Below are 23,192 nucleotides of genomic sequence, written 5' to 3' on the forward strand. Positions count from 1 at the left end.
TAGGCGAGCCCATGAAATTACAACAGGATTCTCAGAGTATGCTAACTTGGTGTTCTTCCGCTCTCATGCCATCCAGTAGGTAGCGAAGAAGCTCCTGGCTGTCTTGTTGCTGGTACCCTGAAAACCGTGTTGCTCTGAAGACAAAACACAAGAAAGAGAAGCACTGATGGCTCTACCACTTTACAAAGCTCAGTTAAAGTCTGAAGAGTTTCATCCCAAGTAAGTGCCAGAGTTTTCTCAAAATTTGTGTCTACTGGGGCTGGAGAGATGGCTCAGAGGTTAAGAGCACTGGCTCCTCTTTCAGAGGATCCGGGTTCAATTCCAACACCCACATGGCAGCTCACAACTGTCTGTAACTCCAGTCCCAGGGGATCTGACACCTTCACACCAACGCACATGAAATAAAGTTAAATAAATTATATATATATAAAAAATTGTGTCTACTATAAGAACACCCGAGGCAGATTTAATTACCACATGAAGCATGCTTCTTTAACTTGGAATGAAATATGTGTTTGCTCACTTGGTTCTGAAACTGTCAGTCTTAAACTGTTTTCTCAACATCTTCCTGATTCACTGAAAGCACAGCCAAGTGGATACTCACTTTTTACAGACCTGAGAAAAGAGCTCCTTAGGCGTTACAATTCGCCTTCTGTTCTCTTGCATCTCATTAAGAAACTGGCTCATAGCTAAAGTCAGAGGTCCTGGAGGCTCAAGGTTTACTTCTAAAGGTTCCTAAAAATAGGAATAAAAATTATTTCACTCAAACATTACGATCATTTACTTTCCCAAAATGTAACAAGTCAATTGATATTGATGGAGCTGCCCATTGTAAACATCCAAAATATAAACCAAGAGATAAACTTCCTGTTCAAAAATTCAGCTCTGGGCCAACAAAAAGGCTCAGTGATTAAAGTACTTATTGGGCATGCCTAACAACCTGAGTTCAATCCCCAGAACGTGCACGAAGATGGAAAGTTAGGAATCCACTCCATGAAGTCTCTGACCTCCACATGCACAACATGGCATACCACACACACACACACACACACACACACACACACACCCCTCACACAAATGATAATAAAAAAATTTTAAAGGAAAATTGAGCTTTATCTTAGTTTTAAGTGGACAGGAACTTAATACCTATTAATTTAAAAAGCAAAGGCAAAATACATCTAACAACAATAAAAAAAAAACAAAAAACAACAACCCAGTACAGGCCTGGGCTTCACAATTATCAACATTCCCAAACCAGGGTAGAAAACACACACATACAGAAAACAAACAAAAGGAACATGGTGAGCTCACAGCAAGCAAACATAAGGTCCTTGTAACAGCAATTAGTTCTAAATTGTTTATCTTAGATTGAAATAAAACCAAGGAGAAAAGGCAGAATGAGTTTCAATTCCTCAAAACAACTTGGAATATGGACATTTACAAAGAAGATACTTAAAACAATTTTATTATTTTTTGACATTTATTTCATGCACAGAAGTAGACACACATGCTGTGCTGTGACAAGTGTGGAAGTCAGAAAAAAACATCTGGGGAGTGAATTCTCAGTCCCAATGACTGGACTCAGGTCCTCAGACTTGGCAGCAAGCCTGTCACAGAGACATCTTCCCAGATAAATATTGTAAAAAAATCTGGCTTAGCATGATGGCATATACCTCCAACCCCATAACATGGAAGGCTAAGACAGAAGGCCTGCCAAGACTTGAGGTCAGATTTTAGGTCAGATACAAAGGGACTGTCAGGCCAGTAGCAAGAACCTTTCTTAAAATGAGTTAGAAATGGGTGGTGGTTGTGCAGCCTTTAATCCCAGCACTCAGAAGGCAGAGGCAGATGGATCTCTGTGAGTTCGAGGCCAGCTTGGTCTACAGAACAAATTCCAGGACAGAGCTTCAAAGTGAGATCTTGTCTCAAAAATAAAAGTTATAAAGTTCAATCGAATCAAATACATACCGTAAGTGCCAAGTCGGGTGGCTCTATTTTCACAATTGTTCCAGACATTTTCACTTCTTTTAGTAGTTCTCTAAGCACTGGTGTTTGGGACAAATTCTACAGTGCAGGGTGGAAATAAGAGGGCGATTAATTACATAATCAAGTCATTCAAACATTGAAGAGTTTGTTCTACCAAAACAGAACACAACCAACACTGACTATTATCTCTCTACCTAGGCAAGGAGCCACTACAACAGGCTCTTCTCCCTGCTCTCCATGGTTCACGGACATGGCCTCCTGCTAAGACTGGGAAGGAGATACCTGTTCCCACATCCCGACGGTCTCATCACTACTCGCTACCATTCTGACAATGTATTTCTTTCTGTACAGGCCGCCCTGTGTTTTCCTGATCCAAACTCATGACTCATGAGAGCAGGGGCCACGGCTACTTAAAACGCCATTCTATCACCAGTGCTACCAGAGTTTATTACATGCAATAAACACGTGTTACTTTGAATATGCAGGAATTAACGGGGGGGGGGGGGGGGGCAGAGGGATACAACTCAACTCTAAGTTTCAGAGCCTGAGGGAAGAAGAGAAAGAACTCTGTCACCTGCATAACAGCATTGAAGAAACAAGTATTTCCCAAATTACTGAGTCCTTTCATGGTTATCTGGGAAGCAGAGTCCATGGGAATATTTTCTTTAGCCATGTTTTCAGATTTTTCTCGCTCTTGTTCATTTTTACTCTCTTTTTCCAACTTTTTATTTTCAAGTTCAATGTGTCCATTATCTTTCTCTGCTTTAAAGGGGAGAAAAAGAAGACTTGGCAAGTATAGAATATGCACATGCCACTGTACTAGAATTTTTTATTTTAGCACCGATTTGACTGATATTTATAGTAAGTAGTGGTAAACTCACAGAAGTGATAAACACGCAGAACTGCGGATAGAAGCTGGTTTGACAAGTGTAAGAGTAGCATATGCTTTGGTATAAAATCATCCCTTATAACATAAATATTCTTTATACATTTATGTATATTACTTTGTAGAATTAGGACATAAAACAAGAATGCAAACACAATGTGTTTAAATGAATTCTACTAACCAAAACTAAATTCTGACATGAATAAACAATTCTGGCTTGAAAAAGATACTTGTCAACACAAGTATCTAAAAAATAAACTTAAAGCAAATGCTGTACACCGTGCCAATTCATTTACTTCTCAGAAATATCTAAGAAACTGACTTTAGAAAATGCCACAGAGAGCTAGGAACGTAAGTCAGAAGGGAAGCTGCTGCCGAGTGAAAAGCAGTGTCATTCTTGAATACATGTAAGGTCAGTTACCTCTAGCCCGACATGGTGGCACACACCTTCAATCCCAGCACTTGGGAGGCAGAGGCAGGTGGACCTAGGTAAGTTCAGGCTAGTTAGTGTATGAGAGACCATTCCCCAAAACAAAACACAACCTCTGCCTAAAAACCAATGTATGTGTGTGTTCATGTTATTTACTGATAGACTGAAAATCTTCTATTACAAAATGTATCACTAAATACAGTAAAATTAAGTCTATAGCATTCCCTGGAAACCTGCTTCCCACACTGGCCAAGAAATGAGGTAGGCGATCTTCACTCTCCTTCCTATCCTCCAATTCCAATCCCCAAATCTTATCCCCAGTTTTGCAGCAGACCATGTCTGACCTGGCGGCTGGCTTCATCGCATCTGTCTCCCTGAGGAGAGGCACGGCAGTCTGGCCCAGAGAGCAGAGGCATGGCGATTTATCTCACTTAGGAGAAGCATGGCATCTGACTGAGCCATCTACCTCACTTCCTTCTTCCTGTTCTGTCTACTCCACCCACCTAAGGGCTGGCCAAGGCAGTTTGTTTATTAGCCAATGAGAATCCTCCATCACCTAACAAACACAATGAATTCAGTGGCCTCTTTGGAGAGTCTCTGTTTCCTAATGCTATATCAGGGTTTGTTTTTCCCATTACAGTCCTTTGAGTATCTATTATGATTTCTAGTTTTGTGTTTCTATGAAATTTCTGTGAACATGTGTGTTTCTGCATCTATATGTGTTCTTGTGATTTTCCTTTGGATGTTTTCCTTATGTTTGTTTTGTCCTTTCCCAACTTGTTTGTGTTTTACCTTATTATTTTATCATCATCATCTAGATTCCTGTTTGTTTTCTAAGGAGAGAGAAAGGATGTAGATTTGAATGGGAAGAAATGTGAACAGAATCTGAGAGGGGTTAGGGAGTGGGAGAGGGGAAATGGTAATCAGAATATATTGGATAAAAAAAACTACTTTCAGTAGAAGAAAACTAGAAAAAATATTATGATTCCTTTTATACACACACACATACACACTCTCACACACGGTCTGGGTCAGAGTTATGAGAGCAGTGCCTACTTCCTTTGACCTCCGAGGACCTTAGTCCGGCCTATTAATCACATATGAATACATCATTTTTACATTCTATTTAATTATAACAACAAAAATAGCTTCTCAGTTTAAAACACATCATAGTTAATATTACCTGCTATGTGCAATACTAAAGGTAACAAATTAACTGATGTGGAGCCATGCAGCAGTAATCCCAGTAAACAGAAGGCTGAGACAGGTGCCTCACAAACTCAAGGACAGCTTTATCTACAGAAAGATGTGATCTCAAAAAGTAAATGAATGGCTGGCTGCACTGGGGTGCATCTTTAATCCCAGTACTTGAAAGGCAGAGAGAAGAGAATCAAGGCCAGCCTGGTCTACATTGCAAGTTCCAGGACAGCCAGGACTACAAAGAGAAACCCTGTCTCAAAAATAATAATAATAATAATAATAATAATAAACAAATAAAAAATAAAGGAACGAATGAGTAAATAAAAGCAGCTACACAAATCACCGTCACTGTATGCATTAGGAAACAAACTTTCACCTGGTTTTCGAGTTGTAGTGCCAGCTTGTTTTCTAACAAAATCGACCACTTGGCCCAGCCGGTTTGAACTACAGTATTTGACTTCCTCGTCGCACTTGTAACACCTACAACCAGAGAAGAAAATTGACCAACAGACAACTATAAGAGGGAGAGACAAATTATTTACTCTGGAGAACCAAAGATGTTTAACTGTCCAATTATTCTACTAAAAATAATGAAAGTAGGGCTGGCAATGGCTCAGTGGATAAAAGTGCTTGCCTCAAAATCCTGAGAACTTGAGCTCAATCCCCAGAACCCAATGGATGCGAGAACTGATTCTTGAAAGCTGTCCTCTGTCCTCCACACATGCACTGTGGCAAGCCTGAGCCTGCACAAGAGTGCTCACATATGTACACACACACATAACACAAACACATCGTCAACATGATAACCTAAGAAACGGAGAGAGAAACTGAAGATACAAGACTGATTTCGGAGAGCTGGAGAAACAGCTCAAGAGTTATGAGTATGCACTGCTTTTCCAGAAGAGCCGAGTTTGGTTCCCAGCACCCTTGCTGGCCAGCACACAACCACCTACAATTCCAGCTCTGGGAAGCCTTTAAGTTCTGAACTCTTCAGGTACCTGCACTTATGAGCCAAATCTACACAGACATAGTTAAAAACATGTTTTTCTTTTTAAGACTGATTTAGTAATAAAATTCACTACAATGGTACTACACATCAGTATCATGGAAATTCAAAATTCAGGGCACATCATTAAAACCGAAAGGTGTTTTTTTTTTTTTTTTTTTTTTTCTCTCCATATGAAGTTCTAGGAATGGAACACAAGATTTCATGCATTCTGGGTAAGTGCCCTGCAGCTGAGCTGCACTCTCGGTCCATTAAATCTTTTCTGGTCTGGGGAGATGGCTCAGTGTAATAAGGGTACTTGCTACACAGCCTGAGGATCTGGCTTTGATTCCCTGTATGCCTGCACCTGCCTGTAACTCCAGGATTGTCCCTGGCTAGCCAGTCAAACCAACCAATGAACCAACCAACCAACCAACCAACAACCTCCCGTTTCAGTGAGAGAGACTGTCTCAAGGCTGTAAGTGGTGAGCAACAGAAGAAGATGCTATTTGATCTCGACATAAGTGACTTGCACACTCATATGCATGCAATACACTACACACAGTCTTTTGTATGTATTATTTAAACTACAGACTTATGCCAACAAAATTAATGCATTTTACAAGTGACAAATGAGATTCAGTGAATACATGCTGTAAAGATGGTTTTCAATGAAATAAAAATGTTTTAATAATATTACAATTTTAGAAATACAACATAATGGTCTGACAATAGATTTGTGGAAATTATCCTTTTACTATATTCTCATTTATTTGAAATTTGTTCTTGCTGCCCCTATCTTTAAAGGGGTAATGATCCCTGTGTCTTCTATGCACTTATTTTTGTGTCTGTGCAGTACTAAGAGACAAATGAATACCAGTTTACTTTTTTCTGCTTTTAAATATTTCCCAAAAGTTTCATTCTCCAGTATTTTGAATAATCTCTAGTCAATCAGCACAGGGGTTGAAACTCACCAGACGCTCCAGTTGTCCAAACTAAGCACCAGATAGTGAGGCTCAGATCTTGGTGTCGAGTAGTGCTTCAAGGCATGCTGCTCCTGAGAATCTCTGCCACAGCCCTAGGGAGTCATAATCACAAGACTCAAAGCCACAGGGACTACAGTTACAAAGAAGCACTTCAAGAACTTTTGTCATTCTCATGATCTTAAAAATAAAGAGTTAGGGGCTAGTGAAGACGGCTCAATGGGCAAGACCCGGATTTGATTCCTCAGGACCTACGGGAAGTAGTCCTTCCAGCTGTCTTCAGACCTCCACTGGCACACCAGGGCATGATCTATATCCCTCACTCGCCCACACATGCATGCACACAAAATAAATAAATATGTTTTTTTAAAAAAGTAGGGGCTGGAGAGATGGCTCAGTGGTTAAGAGCACTGGCTGCTCTTCCAGAGGTCCTGAGTTCAATTCCCAGCAACCACATGGTGGCTCACAACCATCTGTAATGAGATCTGGCGCTGTCTTCTGGCATGCGGGCATACATGGAGGCAGAATGTTGTATACATAATAAATAAAGAAAGAAATCTTTTTTAAAAAGTAGACTCAGCTGGGCGGTGGTGGCACATGCCTTTAGTTCCAGCAGGAGGCAGAGGCAGGAGGATCTCTGTGAGTTTAAGGTCAGCCTGGTCTACAAGAGCTAGTTTGAGGACAGCTAGGGCTGTTACACAAAGAAACCCTGTCTCAGAAAAAAAAAAAAAAAAAAGTAGAGTCTACAGAGTTGTTTTTGAAACTCAAATATCCACAGGAAACTGAGGATATTCAAGGAAAAGTGCATTTTAGCACTAAAATTAATCTTCTTTCCAAGTAATTGTTCTCTTCCTGTCCCTATTACACCACATGAACACAGGGGTAGTATGTTTACCTTGTGCAACAAGACCCTGGTTCTGTTCCCACCACACTAACCCACACCCTCCATCAAACCCACATACATCAGATCTGCTGTGGACTCCATAAGAGCCACCAGAAAGTTCTTTCTCCTCAGCTGCTTCCGTCCCATGCACACTTTCCAGCTTACCGTTCTTGATGTAACAGTCTTTTTACGTGCTGTTCAACTCAAAAAAGTGAGCTGTTCTCTAAAGTGCTAACACCACCTCCCGTTAACTGCACCCTCAGGAGGCAGAGGCTGGTGGATCTCTGTGAGTTTGTGGCCAGCCTGGTCTACAGAGCGAGTGTCAGAACAAGCTCCAAAGCTACACAGAGAAACCTTGTCCCAAAAAACATAAATAAATAAATAAATAAATAAATAAGATCTTAATTTTTTATTTTAAAAATATTTTTATTTTAAAAAATGGAGCAAAAGTCAGGTGCACATCTTTGATACCAGCACTTGGAGGAAAAGGCAAGTTATCTATGACAGTTCAAGTTCCAGGATAGCTAGGGCTACACAGAAAATCTTTGTCTTGAAAAAACAAAAACAAACAAAAATTAAAATAATTGGTTGTCTGTCTCATCTTGTGGTTTTCATGGTACGACTGACCAGGAGTCCAGTTTCCTAACAAAGACTTGCCATCAGTTGAGCATGGCCTTTTATCTTAGCACTGAAAAGGCCAAGGCTGGTGGATCTGTGAGTTCAAGGCAAGCCTGGCCTGCATACTGAGTTCCAGGAAAGTGAGTTCCAAGCTAGCCAGAGCTACATATCAAGTCTCTGTCTCAGATAACCAAGGGTCTGAACTTTAATACCATGACCATATCATCCACTATCTATAATTCAGGATGATATATAGTAGACATTGAGATGTGATGTGGGAGGTCCTTCTGTATATGTGTTGCTTTTATTGGCTAATGAATATAGTTGTTTTGGCCAATGATTTAGCAGAGTAAAGTCAGGTGGGAAATCCAAGCAGAGACAGAGAAAAAGAAGGCAGTGTCAGGTCAGACACCAGCCAGCCCCTGAGGAAACAAGACATGTAGAAAATGAGGTAACACCACAGCCACATGGCAATACATAGACTAATAGAAATGGGTTAATTTAAGATGTAGGAGCTAGCTAGAAATATGCCTGAGCCATCAACCAAACAGTGCTGTAATTAATATAGTTTCTGTTGATAATTTGGGTCTGGGCAGCCAGGAAACAAAAGTAACAGTCTGTTTACAGAGAAGTACCTACCAGATTCCTGATCAGGCCATAAGACCAAAGTACTCACTCTCTAGATGCCTGAAATGTAGTTTGATGATGGTAGCAACCCAACCCACCCACCCCAGAGTTATCCTCAATGGAAGGGAGCTGTGTTGTGAAATAATCTTTTTGTACACTATGAAGAAATGTAATTCTGAGTGATTCGATAAAAAGCTAAACGGCCAATAACTAGGATTTCCAGGGCAGAGAGAACGCTGGGGAGAAGAAAGGCAGAGGTCAAGGAGATGCAGAGGGAGCAAGCTGTTACTGTTTATAATTAATAATAAGTCTCCTTGTTATTGGAGAGCTGGTGTTCCTGAAGAGAAGGTCCAACTACAGAGCTGCCTTGATGAAGACTATAATTTCTCTCCAGGACCAGGGCCTGTTCTGCATGGGCACAAAGGCCTAGACCCTCTCCTCTATTCAGGGCACATCCCAAGAGTTCAACATACAAATGCCCTCCTGGGACTGTTTCTTAATCTCTCTCTGCCTATTCCTGCTCCCTCACTGCTGCAACCATGGTACCTGAAAGAACCCTCCCAAAATACCAACATAGGAAAAAGTTTAGTCTCAGATTCAGCTGGCCTGAGATCATAACCTGTGCCCGCTGCCATCAGCCAGCCAGACTGTCTTTACATAAGACCTACTAAAGCAAACTCAGTGCTACCTACAATCTCACGTTTATTAGAATTCAAACGTACCTGGTGGCCACATTTAAGACACAGCCAAACTGAAGGGTCTTCCGCTTCTTCCTCGGGCTCATCTTTCACTTTATTGTCAGTCTTACAGTCTTGGCAGATATTCCACTCCACATTCACTAAAGCTTTCTTCAAATTACCTTGTTCCAACCCTTTTCTAAGGTGTCTGCACATTGTTTCTATGGAAAAAAAGGGGAGGGGGAGCAATACATAAGATCAAACTAGCCTTCTTGTTAATACTGAACGTATACAAGTTTCAACATTAAATTAACTCTACAGCTGAGCTTCAGACTCTCAGAGCACTCACCACCCTGACGGGCATTTGAATATACACGACTGTGAGCAGTGGCAGTGGTGCTAAGTCAGGGCGGGCGGGCGCTATCATCTGAGCTCTAGGTTCCCAAGGGAACCACTATGACAACCATGAGCGGCACTTTCCGATCTCCTTTCTCCTTTGTGGTACACAGGAAGGGCTAGGACCTCACACAGTGGACAGAGACACTACCACTGAACTACACCCAAACTCTCCTGAGAAAAAGTTTTCACAAATTTGAAGTGGATTTTCTAGGACTTATTTTTTTTTTTTTCTGTGTATGTGTGTGACCGTGCACAGGAGGGTGTGCATGCAAAGCGAGCCCAGAGGCCAGGGAAGTGCTGATCTCTTGGAGCATCTGTGGGCGACCTGATTTATTATATTGGTGCTGCAATCCAAACTCCAGTCCTTATGACTGAAGAGCAGGCACTCTGAACCAATTGAGCCATCTCTCAAGGACAGAAATTTTGCCGTGATGCCCTAAATATAATCACATCTGTAAATTCATTTCCATTTGTCTGGTTATTTTCATATCTTTTTTTTTAAATTTTGAAGGACAGGGAAAAGAGGTTCTTCACTCATACTGTAACATCCCATTACAGACCAGACACTAGCCTAGTTCTCTGAGAACCTAAAAGTAACCAAGTCACACCTCTTCCTTTTTGGGAAGCTCATTCCATCAGGAGCAGAAACATAAAGCAAGCATTAGAATTTCCCAAACTGACTATCTGACACAGAAGGAAAGTCTAATGACACAAAAATTTCAAGAAGTAGATAAGGCCAAGAACTAAAGGATATTACAGTAATCAAAGTCTGATGTGGGAGGGTCTTCTATCTGTTGCTTTCATTGGTTAATTAATAAAGAAAGCTGCTTGGCCTGATAGGTCAGAACATAGGTGGGTGGAGTAAATAGAACAGAATGCTGGGAAGAAGGGAAGTGAGTCAGTCACCATGATTCTCCGACCCAAGACAGATGCAGGTTAGGATCTTTCCTGATAAGCCACCACCTCGTGGTGCTACACACATTAAGAGAAATGGGTTAATCAAGATGTGAGAGTTAGCCAGTAAGAGGCCAGAGCTAATGGGCCAAGCAGTGTTTAAAAGAATACAATTTGTGTGTTGTTATTTCGGGTGTAAAGCTAGCCATGTAGAAGCTGGGCAGGACGAAAAGCAGGCCTGCTCGCCTGTACACTACAAAAGTCTCTGATACTGATTAAATATATCCTATAAACTGTTTTACATATACTGATCTCATTTAATCCTCATAATTACCTAGAAGGAAGACACTATTATTCCTAATGACAAATGAAAAAAATTAAGTATGTAAGAGCAAGTAACTACTGAATGACTATGCCAGAATCTGGAGTCAGGTATTTTCACCTCATACACCACACTGAAAACTATGTCATCAAATAGTAAAAAGCAATCAGGCTGGGGGTGCACACCTTTTAACTCCAGCACTGAAAAGACAGAGACAGTAGAGTTCTGGTAAGTTTAGGCCAGTCTAGTCTATACATGGAATTCTAGGCCAGCAAAAACTATATATAAAGACCCCGTCTCAAATAAATTAATAAATAAGGCAAACTGAAAAGACTAAAATGTATCCTATCTCCCTAAATGGTGAAGTCATACACAATACAAAACTGACAGCTGGCTTGTGAATGGAAATCAAGTTAGGACAAGTCAATGATGGACTTTGGGATGAAGGGTTTGCATTGTTTGATGGAAACTAGAGTCTTAGAAACTAATCAAGCAAGCTGTGCAGTGGTGGCACGCTCCTTTAATCCCAGCACTTGGGAAGCAAAGGCAGGCAGACTTCAATGAGTTTGAGGCCAGCATGGTCTACAAAGCAAGTTCCAGGACAGCCAGGACTGTTACACAGAGAAACCCTATCTAGAGGACCTGTTTCCAACCCCAGCAGCAACATGATACTTCACAAATATGTCTAACTCCAGCTTCCTAGCATCCAGTGCTCTCTTTTGCCCTCCACAGGCACTCCCCAGATGTGATGCATAAAGCATACATGCAGTAAAAAGACCTATTACACATAAATTTTTTTAAAAAAGAAGTAAATAGGGTTGGAAAGACGGGTCAGTGGTTCAGAATACGTGTTACCCTTCGAAAGGCCCTGTGGTTACAATCCCAGCACCAAACATGGCATCCACTATCTATAATTCTAGAGGCTCTGACGCCCTCTTCTGGCCTTTACAAACATGGCATCCACTATCTCCAATTCCAGAGGCTCTGATGCCCTCTTCTGGCCTTTAAAAGTACTGCACACACATGGTGTACAGACTACAAGCAGTAAAATTTTAAAAGAAATAGCAAAACCCTAAATACATAATAATATATACATCACGTAAATATCATCTAGGGGCTGGAGAGATGATCAGAAGAGCAATGGCTACTCTTCTAAGAGGCTTGGGTTTGAGTCCTAGCACCTACATAGTGGCTCAGAACCAGCTAATACAGGGAATATGATGGCCTCTTCTGGCCTCTGAAAGCACTGCATGCACACAGTGCAGACATGCATATAAGGAAAACACCCAGTACTGTGAAACATTCCTTTACACTGTGTGAATATGTGTTACTGTGACTTAATATGGGTTAAGAAAGAAGTTGACTGGCCAATAGCTGGACAGGTAGAGGTTAGGCAGGATTTGCAGGAAAAAAAGGAGTGAAGGAGAGAAGTCTCTCAGAGTCGGAAGGAGACAAGGAGAGGAGGAGAAGAATTTGTCATACTGAGAAAAGGTATTGAGCAATGTGGCAGAATGCAGATAAGAAATATGGGTTATTTAGTTATTTAGTTATTTAGTAAGAAGTCTGAGTTATTGGCCGAGCATTTATATTTAATAAGTCTCTGAATGGTTATTTGGGAGAGCTACAGAGACACAGAGAAACTCTGCCTACACAGAATACATAAAAATAAATCTAACAGAAAATTCATTTAGGTATAGTAACAGGCTTTAACAACAAAAGGTAAAATATACCTGGAGATTCTGAGGAAGCCTTAGCTGGAACATTTTTCCCCTTTGTTCGTTTCTTTCCCATGTTGGCACTTCATGGATGGCTCACTGACACAAAATTACAATCTAGAGAACAAGATAAACCCGGCTTGACAAAAACAAAAGAAAGATTTCTATGGTTAGAAGCCACATTTAATGCTTTGCATACCTATCGCACCTTACAAGTCAGGAACACCACGGATGCACCATCACACACACACACACACACACACACACACACACACACACACACACATATTTTCAAACAAACTATCATCTTTCATTCACATGCCAATCCCAGTTCCTACTTCCTCCCCTCCTCCCATCCATTCCACCTAATCCCCCGCTCCACCCCCCATTCACTCCTCAGAGGGGAAGGAACTACCATCAAACTTTTAATAAATTTTTTTGGTTTTTTTGTGACAGGGTTTCTGTGTGTAGCCCTGGCTGTCCTGGAACTTGCCCTATAGACCAGGCTGGCCTCGAACTCAAGAGATCTACCTGACTCCAGCACCACACAGGATGCTCGCCACCACAAAGCGCTCTGGCTCAGGCTGCAGCACCACACAAGCCAGGTAGAGTGAGGCACCAGTGATCCTGGTATTCAGAAGGTGCAGACAGGGGTGTCAAGAATTCAGCGTCATCTTCAATTACTACACACTGAGTCTGACGCCACCCTGGGATTGATAAGACTCTGCCATAAATATAAAAACATAATAAAGGAACACAAAGCATGTAGTGCTGTAAAAATACAGTCCTATTTTAGAAAAATAAATAGTATCCAAGTTCTCACCTCCAAACTAACCCCCCTCTAATCTGTACTACATTAGAATAAGATTCATCTTCAAAAAAATGCAATTTGTATCATGTTACTCTAGTGAACTCATTAAAAAGCTAAAGGTCCAAGTTCATACTCTGGGGCTTATCCCTTTTAATTTGGCTCCAAAGCACTAGCAGTCCTGCCACTCATAACTCCTCAATATAAACAGTTAATGAATCAATATAAACAGTTAACGTATTCTAATTAGACAGTGCCCTTCCAAAACCATCATATCTGATTTCCGCAATAATCTTTTAAATGAAGATATTCACTGAAAGAAGAAATTCCGAAACAAAAATGGAGCTGCCGCTACAATTCCATTCTTTGGTTCTGAGAGCACAACTCTTTCAACCAAGATCATCTCTTCAGTGCTTCCTTGGCCCACTTCTGCCTGATACCTAAGACGCTTTCTCCCTCAGGCCACATCCTAACAAATCCTCCCTCTCCACTTCAATGAAGCTTTAAGAAAACGTGCATTAGTGCCAGGCCTGGTGCCGCAGCCTTTGATCCCAGCACTTGGGAGGCAGAGGCAGGTGATCTCTGAGTTTGAGGCCAGCCTAGTCTACAGAGCAAGTTCTAGGACAGGCTGCAAAGCTACAGAGAAACCTGTCTCGAAAAACAAAACATGGGAGGGAGGGAGGGAGGAAGGGAGGGAGGGAGGGAAACAGGGAAGGAGGGAAGGAGGGAAGAAGGACGGAGGGAAAGAAGGAAGAAAACACGCATTATCCTTTGTTCCTTTACCTGTTTCTCTACTGCATGCAGTAAATTGCTTTTCAAATCTACAATCTAAACATGCTGTTTTTCTCTTTGCAATCTGGAACTTGAGGAGAAAGAACTGATTCTGGGCAGTATTTCTATGCCTACAGCAGACTGTCAGTACATAGTGGGTCCTCAAGAAAAACTTCCTACGTTAATACATCACAGTACCAGAGCCTGGGCACGACGGCACACTCCTTTAAACCCAGCACTGCTACGGCAAAGCTGGCGGTTAGAAAGTTCCTGGCCAGCCAGAGTTACACACCGACTGAGACTGTCTCAAAAAACAGGCACACATATGACAAAACACGAAGAGCGCCTGAAAAAAGAAGGCACAACTGCAGGTGGGAAGGACGCAGGTAGACAATTAAGTCAAAGGCCTACAGTTGTGAAAACAGCACCAGAAAATCTGGTTGAAGGACTGCCTGCCTTTTCCTTTGAGTCAGCAAAGGCAAACTTGAAAGGCAAATTTTAATTAGGGCAAGGAGTGGACCCGAGGAGTCAGTCGATGCTACTGAAGGGCACACATTAAAATTCTGACAGCTAAGAGGGCAACTGACGGGTCGTGGGAAGGGGTGCTATAAAACATGAATGTTCTGTCGGGTGAGTTTTCAGATAAGAATGGGCCTCTTGGACCCATTCATTCGCTCGCGACTCCATGCTACGCTGAAATCAAAACTCCTCTTGTCCCCTCGCATGTTAAGCCGGCTGCTCTCCTCCCCTGCCCTCCCGGTCTTCCTCTGCCTGTGCGGCGCCGCCGCAAAGGCGTGTGGAGAACCTCGTCAGCAGGTCTCCCCGAAACGTGGCTCTCGCGTTTGGACGTCGGCTGTCACCCACAGGTGACAGAGCCGAGCGCGCTTCCAATCCGCATGCTGTCACCGGGCGCTGGCCGGAGCTCGCAGGCCAGCCGCCCAGCCAGCCCGGTTCCCGGCGCCCGCCGGCCCCTCCAACTGCTCGGAGACCACGGGGCAGGCTGGCCGCACAAGCCGGGGACGCGGGCCCCGCGAGTCCCCCGCCGCCCCCGGGGACTGACAGCACCCGCAGCCAATGGCGCCGCGGCGCCGGCCGGCCGGCCGGGGAGCGGAGAGCGGCGGGGCGGGAAGGCGGGCGAGCGGGGGCCGCCCGTACTCACCCGGGAGCACGGCCCCCATAACTGCCTTCGGCGACGGGCCGGGAGCCGGCAGCCAGCTCGGCTTCCTCCTGGTGACGAAGAGAGAGCTACCCCACCGAGCCAGTCACGCTTCAGGACCCGCGGCTTCCGGAACGCGGCCTTGTGGGAAATGGCTCGGCCCGGGGGTGCGTTTCCGACGCCCCGGCTCCGAGCCTGCGCGGACTGCCCGTCGAGGCTGAGGGTGATCGACTGTCGGGTGGTTTAAATCCTCCTAGAGAGCGGTGTCAGGTGGATGGTTTCTTCTCTTAAATGCGTTGCTTCTGCAGGGTGGCCGAGAGCAACCTGCAGAAGCCTCTCATTTCCCTTAAATCTGTCCTTCGCGCTTCTAAAAATGAGCTCGTAAATTGCCTTGCAATAGCCTTTCCGCACCCTGAGCAAATTAAAATGGTAAGCAGCAACAGTGAATCTTTTTTAAGACTGGATTTGCCCGGCGTAAAGGCGCACAGCTCTAACCCCAGAACTCAGGAGACAAAGGCATAGAGACGATCTCTGAGTTACAGGCTAGCCTGGTCCACAGAGAAAAAGGACACAGAAAATCCCTGCCTTGAAAAAACAAAAAGTAATAATTAGCAAATAAAGAAGGTGTATTTCTTTTGAGTATGACTGTCTGTCTGCCGGTCAAAGGACAACTTTCTGGAGTTGGCTTTGCGCCATTGTGTAACTTCCAGGGCGACCTCAGGTGTGGTGGCAAACACCGTTTCCCCACTAAGCCATCTCCCGAGGCTTAAGAGGGATTATTATCATCACCACATCTCTATTATTATTATTATTTGATACAAGACATTTCTAAGAAGCCAGGACAGTCCTCAAACTTGATGACCTTTCTGAACTCTGCCTCACCTTGTATCATAAACCAAAACTGAAAGGAATTGGAGGGAATGTCGGGATGTAAACTCTTTGGAATACTTATGTTCGTTGATGAGAAATAGTAAGTGTGCACTTTGTGCCACGTCTTCTGTAACAAGAATTAAACAGACCTCAATAGACTGTAACCAGTGGGGCTATTACATGCGGGTGTCAGTAGCAAAACCCGAGAAAAGAACAGTTGATTGTGTGCAAGGGCAGGTAAGGAAACTACTGATCCATTAGGGGAAGGTTTTATTGGGAGAAAACCTTCAAAGGCATCTGGAAGATTCTAGAGCAGAGATAAAAAGAAGTAGGCTGGACCTGGGAAGGATTAGAGAAGCAGGGGGGTAGGAGAGAATAGTAGGGATAGCAAGATAAAACATAGCCAGAGTAGGCAGGGGCAGGGGTGCCGGAGCCAAGAGTCGAGAGTTGGGATCTGAGGTGAGAAGGGACAGGAGGCCGGTGTGAGAGCTTTGAGACGTATAATAGCTACTTATCAATGGCGGTTGAGAGAGCCTGGAGGTTAACATGTACTTTGATATGCTTGCAACCAAAAAGTGTGTGCTAATAGAGAATCATATGTCCCTTCGGCCAGAGGTAAGGGAAATGAGTCCTTTTGGGGAGGGACAACCTTACATTTCCAAAGGATGCTGGAGCTCTTATCTATCAGAAATTCTTCTATAGTTCACCTGTAACTCATTTCTGGATATATGGACTTCTTGAGACCTAACAGATTATAAGTGAAATATTTAAACATTAGTCATCTGTATCATTTTAATAATAAAAATCCAGAGTCAGATATTAAGGGGTAAAAGCTGAAAGATCAGAGAAGCAGTGCAGCCGGCCACTAGAGAGACTTTTTATCTCTACTGAATACTCGGACTGAAGTGGGCAAGATCCTGTCTCCACAAATCCTCAGGCTGAATGGGGTGTCCTGCCTCTGCCTCCCTTGTGCCACCACCGCCTGGCCCTTTGTTTCTGTTTTTGTGGAATTTATTTTTGAACTACAGGCAGAAACCTTAACCTGCACAGGGCCAACAGGAACTTATTCTTAACAGTCTTAACTGCAAGCAGAACCCTTAGCCTGCAAAATTTAGTTTTTCTGTTTTGCTCTCATATCATATCTTATTTTCTTTTTAAAAAAATATTTATTTATTATGCATACAATATTTTGTCTGTATGTATGCCTGCAGGACAGAAAAGGGCACCAGACCCCATTTCAGATGGTTGTGAGCCACCATATGGTTGCTGGGAATTGAACTCAAGACCTTTGGTAGAGCAGGCAATGCTCTTAACCTCTGAGCCATCTCTCCAGCCCCTCATATTTTATTTTCTATCTCTGCCAATTAACCTTCATTTCGACACATTTAGTATGTTTCCATATATATACAGATGAAGTGTGTGTATATACGTACACATACATATGTGATATGGGGAAGGATATACATTTTCGTTTATAATTTTAGTATCTAAGTATCTAGTATGCTAGTGCTTCTTAAATATTGAGGAACTGTATTCATTATACGTTTCAACAAAATGCTGTTTAAGAATATTCACATAAACTGGGTGGTGGTGGAGCATGCATTTAATATCAGCACTCGGGAGACAAAAGCAGACAGATCTCTGTGAGTTCGAGGCCAGCCTGGCCTACAGAGAGTTCCAGGACAGGCTCCAAAGCTACACAGAGAAACCTTTTCTCAAAAAAAAAAAAAAAAAAAAAAAAAAAAAAAAAAAAAAAAAAAAAAAACAAAAAAAATAGAAAATGAATGGAATTGTGGCTAGGCAGGAGAGCATTTGTTCAGCATGTACCAGGTCCTGAATTGGATATATAGCACCATTTAAAAACAAAAATAGAAAATAAAAGCAAACAACACTGATAACTCTTTACAGTATTATGCTGGGGCCCCAAGATGGCTCAAAGGGTTATAGAACTTCTTGCTAAGCCTCATGACCTGAGTCTAAAATTCAGGAAAGAACCAACTCCTTCAGTTTGTATTCTGACCTCCATACTCGAGCCATGGTACACATCCATGCCATCCAAGTACATGATCAAAAAATAAATAAAATTAAAACATAATACTGAAGAAACAGAAGTGAAAGTAGAAATATAAATAACTGTAAACCAGTATATGGAAAGAAAAATGCACTTATTGTTTGGTCTGACCGTATTAAGTTCTAGATCACACAAAGTGTGTGAGGGAGCAGCAGTTCCTCTTAGAGAAGAGTGAGAACTAAGAAAGAAAATATAGGAATTTTGGGAGGTGACCCTAATAGACTATGAGTAACACAGATGTGTACAGTTGTCAAAACAAAGCAAATACACATTTAATATGGCTGTTTCATTTTTAGCTAAAAAGTAAAAAAGCATTGAACTCTATGCTTCTGTATTTTCAGAGAACTGTTGACATTATGCAATCTATTTTTCTTTTTAATTTATTTTTATTTCATGTGTATTGGTGTCTTGCCTGCATGTATATCTGTGTGACAGTGTCAGATCCCCTGGAAGTGGAGTTACAGACAGTTCCAAGCTTCTGTGTGGGTGCTGGGGATTGAACCTGGTTCCTCTGGAAGAGCAGCCAGTGCTCTTAACTGCTGAGTCATTTCTCCAGTCCTGCAATTTACTTTTCATAAGCTGTGACGACACTGATACAAAATATTCATGATGATTCCTAGTGCATAAATTGAAGACATGACCGCTCCTCCATGATATAGTTAAGGGAAAGATTTTTAATTGTAGATAGATATGAGAGCGAGAACAGCCAGAGGCATCTGGAAGAATCCAGAACAGAGAGGAAAAGTAGATAACATGGTCAGCATGGACATGGCCAAGGCTATCTTTGAGTTCAGGGAGAAGAGCAGAAGGTAGAGAACAGAGAAAACATAGTGAGAGAAGCAGAAGTAGGGAGGGGGAGAGAGAGAGAGAGAGAGAGAGAGAGAGAGAGAGAGAGAGAGAGAGAGAGAGGGCGCCACATGAGCTTGATCTTGATATGCTATACAGGCAGCCGTACATCCCTTCTGCCAGAGGTCAGGGAAATAACTCCTTTTTGTGAGGGGAACCGGCTTCATAAGTTTCTGAGGAATACTGGCATTTTATTTAATCACCAGAAATAGATAAAATTAAGCTCATTTCTGCTTCTTGGAGTTTGAGGAAGTGGAGTTTCCTTTGGACCTCACACCTAGATCATTGTTTTAGTCCCAAAGATTTGAGGAGAGAGACCACTGACCCAAATCAAAATAGCCAATTAAAGCAAGCCTTTTTATTCATGTATATAGGCTGCCTCCCTCTAAGGTGGGGTTTGAGAGGTCAGAACTGGACATGAGAAAGACAAGGTTTTTCTAGTTCAGAAATAGGGAGTTTCCAAACGAGCAATTTGGCAGGCAGATTGGTGGGGTTATAGAAGAAGAAGGTTAAGCATAACAAGTTAGTTATAAAAATCCCCTGTTGGGGTAATATTATTTTAAGGTGTGTTACTTTTGTTATGCTGTATTTGATTAACTGTGGAGCTGTGATTCTTTGCCTGTCTAAAATACCTGATGGTCCTAATAAAGAGCTGAATGGCCCATAGCAAAGCAGGAGCAAAGATAGGTGGGATTAGTAGGCAGAGAGTATAAATAGAAGGAGAAATGAGCTGAGTGGAGAAAGATGAGGATATCAGTTACCCACGGAGTAAGAAGGAAAGATATACAGAAGATAGATAAAAGCCAGAGGAAAAAGGTAGTCAGAATAACAGAAGAAAAGTTGGCTAGCAACAAACCACGCTAAGGCCAGGCGTTCATAACTAAGAGTAAGCCACTGTGTGATTTATTTGGGAGCTGGGTGGTGGACCCCCCAGAAAAGTCAAAAGAGTAAAACATCCCACAGTAATCTCCTGAAACAAAGCCTTGTTTGCAAGGTGGTCATAGTGATAGGCAATCATAACTGTCTACTTCAAGCCTCCAGCTTGTTCCTGTATGGTCCAGAAAACCCCATTTCTCTCTTTCTCTCTCTCCAAACCCTGCCTGCTTAGAGTCTCTGAACAAGGAAAGGCACCAAAAAGCCCAGCTCCTCATTCTTGGCAGCTATTTCAGCTTCCTTTCCTGATGTTAACAGCCACATGAGTCCCCACCTAAGTGGTCAGCTTTTGACCATACTTGGACACAAGCTCAGCTTGTAGTGGACAAGTCATCACCCCTAACCTACAACCTATAAAATCTCCCTGCTTTAGTTCAGGTGTACAACTTCCTAGGCCTCTTATCTCTGGAGCTGGAGAACCTGCCCAGGAGTTGCTCTCCTCAATATACCTGTTGTTATACTTTTTCAACTCAGCTTGCTCAGGCTTGCTCAATCAGCAAAGGAACTTATTATGGAGGTGGTGGTGTTCAAAACCTATTAATAGCGAGATAGTAATAGGTTGTTGTGGAATAATCTTTTTGTGCACTTACTGGTTTAATAGAAAGCTGAATGGCCAATAGCTAGGCAGGATTTCCAGGCACAGAGGATGATAGAAGGAAAAGGGGCAGAGATACCAGGAGATGCAGTAGAAGCAGCATGGGCTTCTACTACAGAATAATGGTAACCAAGCCACATAAAAGAACATAGAAAGATATGGGTTACTTTAAGTTATACGAGCTAGTTAGAAACAAGCCTAAGCTACTGGCAGAGCTTGCATTTGTTTTTTTGTTTTTGTTTTTTGAGACAGGGCTTCTCTGTATAACAGTGCTAGCTGTCTTGGAACTAGCTCTGTAGACTAGTCTGGCCGTGAACTCAGAGAGATCCACCTGCCTCTGTCTCCTGAGTGCTGAAATTAAAGGTGTGCTCCACCACCACCAGGCAGAATAGCATTTCCTACTAGATAGCAGCTGCTAGTTTCACTTGGGGCATTGCTAAGGGTGGGGTGGGGTGGGGTGGGATGGCTGCGAAGGTGATTCCTCTCTCCACACCTCCTCCAAGATGGAGCTAGAGAGCTGCTATGAAGCGTTATCTTTGTGGGTTTTGTTGCTGTTCTGAAATTACCGATGACATCTACTACCAATGAATGACAAATGTTTACAAGCCATTTCTAAAATGAAGAAAATACATATAAAGAAAAGTGTGTTGCATATAGTTGGATAAGGAAGAAAATCTTTTAAAAATATCTTAGCACTGGAGCACCCTTCACTGTCCTTTTATTAATATGGATTATAAATTGAGAGTTCTTCAGGGACAAGTGGTTAAGGTTCCCATTGACATTCAAAGCAGATGCTGGCCACTAGGTTCTCCTAGCATCCCTCAGTCTTTACCAGTTTCAGGGCCCTTCTGGCTGGCATACCCCACCCCCTACCCTTAACTTTCCAGCTCAGGCATTGGGCTTTACCCCAACCCCACCTCTGGCCCCTGCATAACTCAGCTATTTCGGCTATGCCAGTCTCTTGGTTCAGCCATCCTTCTTGGTTGGCCTCTTCTGTCCCCTCTCTCCTCCTTCTCTCCTCACATAGCCCTGCTCATGGTCATGTTCACTCTGGACTCTCACAGAAGGCTCTGCCTCTGGCCTTTTTTTTTTTTTTAAATCTACAATAAACTTTCACTGTACCTAGGACCAATTATGTCCCTCCTTTTTTTACTTCTTTTGTTCATTTGCTTCCCAGCTTGGTTACAAACCAGGACAGTCAACCTCAATCCACATGGCCACATCTCTACTGCTTTACTGTTGGGTGGTTCAGAGACAAGAATCACCACAAACAGGAAGGTTCTACAAACCCAGAATTTGTAATTCTTGACACCACTGCTTAATCCCATCTGTGCACATGTGCACAGATAAAAATTGCTCCAGTGGACCTATGTTGGCTCCATTAAACACTACCGCAAAGCTCCTGAAGAAAGCAGAACAGCAACGAGCTTCATTTTCATAGGATTAAAAGCCTACTGGAAGAAACATCAAATGTGCTTCTTGTGTTTTGAACAAGGAATTCAAATCGTTTTATATCCCCCACCTTGTAAGACTTTTAGACAATGTTTTACACTCCTCTGTCCACCCATTTAAAGTTTTCTTTACATGAAGGCTAGCTGCTCTATTCCAGTAATTTGATCACCTGGAGTAGTGGGACCCCCTTTCCCTTCCTTCTTCATTTTCTATGTGTCAGTTGTTTTCAGATTATCTGAATTAAGATTATGAAGTAGGACCCCATTCAATGGGAAAGAAAGACAGTCATCACGTGAGTTAGATAAAAACCACATGCACCTCCCATCTGTGTTTGTTCTTCTGAGAGTGTGCAAGAGTAAAGTTTGCCTTGTCTGGGAATGTCAGCTGAAATGGTAGTCTCTGTTTCTTAGAGACCATTAACTGTTTTCTGGAAAAGTCAGTCGGAATGGTGGTCTTTATTTCTTAGAGATTATGAACTGTTTTCCAGCCCTTACTTAGAAAAGAGTTGTTAAGAGTAAGAAAACAGACTACGTCCGAGTTTTGCTTTTAACATAGTTGAAATTCAACTACTAAACGCTTCTGTAAGCCTGGAATTTCCCCCTTTTCTGGAAAAGCAAACCTCTCTTGAGAAGTGACCACCACCGATATCCCCTTAGCATACACCAAACTGTTTGCTAAAGGCTCAGGTTCTAAGTAGAAACCTGCAACCTTGGCGGCTGTAAAATTTGCTTAGCTTCAGAGAAAATCTCGTTGGAGCAGGGACGGGTCACGTAACGAAAAGAGGATGACAATACTGTCTTCCCTGTGTACGCTACTGAACGTTTCTGCTCTAGACTCTCGGGCATTAGCAAGAATCCTGGCTCGCTCTGATCAGCATTTGTTCTGGTGCTTGCTGGCCGACGTCCCTTGTTGGTCCAGGAGCACTGCCACAGCCCCAGCGCCCTAAGGCAATGAGTCCGGTCTGGAAAAGTGTTAAGAATAAAAACCCGGACCATGAAGCATCTGGGGAGTCAAAGTATCCCTTTGCTGCCCCCAGACATCAAACTAAGAAAGAAGCCAGAAACTTCCTGCTTCCGGGACTTGCG

The 23,192-nt window shown here is 42.6% G+C and overlaps 1 protein-coding gene across 7 annotated transcripts in view; it reads right to left on the minus strand.

The window, feature by feature from the left end:
• The window catches only part of Usp16 (ubiquitin specific peptidase 16), a 28,125-nt gene extending 12,223 nt beyond the window's left edge, over positions 1–15,902 (minus strand). The window contains exons 1-9 of one of the 7 annotated variants that reach the window (XM_038345041.2): positions 15,344–15,902; positions 12,621–12,744; positions 9,321–9,496; positions 6,462–6,565; positions 4,879–4,982; positions 2,561–2,748; positions 1,969–2,064; positions 605–735; positions 47–134 (exon numbers count right to left, since the gene is read on the minus strand). In XM_038345041.2, the coding sequence (XP_038200969.1) occupies positions 47–134; positions 605–735; positions 1,969–2,064; positions 2,561–2,748; positions 4,879–4,982; positions 6,462–6,565; positions 9,321–9,496; positions 12,621–12,681 (948 nt within the window). In that variant the 5' untranslated portion in view covers positions 12,682–12,744; positions 15,344–15,902. Of the gene's footprint in view, positions 1–46; positions 135–604; positions 736–1,968; positions 2,065–2,560; positions 2,749–4,878; positions 4,983–6,461; positions 6,566–9,320; positions 9,497–12,620; positions 12,745–14,196; positions 15,169–15,343 lie in introns of those variants that run through there. The other 6 variants (XM_038345035.2, XM_038345038.2, XM_038345034.2 and 3 more) reach the window with 6 other exon arrangements.
• Between the last annotated feature and the right edge of the window lie 7,290 nt (positions 15,903–23,192).

This window comes from Arvicola amphibius, chromosome 10 (assembly GCF_903992535.2).
Source record: "Arvicola amphibius chromosome 10, mArvAmp1.2, whole genome shotgun sequence".
Taxonomy (NCBI): Eukaryota; Metazoa; Chordata; class Mammalia; order Rodentia; family Cricetidae; genus Arvicola; species Arvicola amphibius.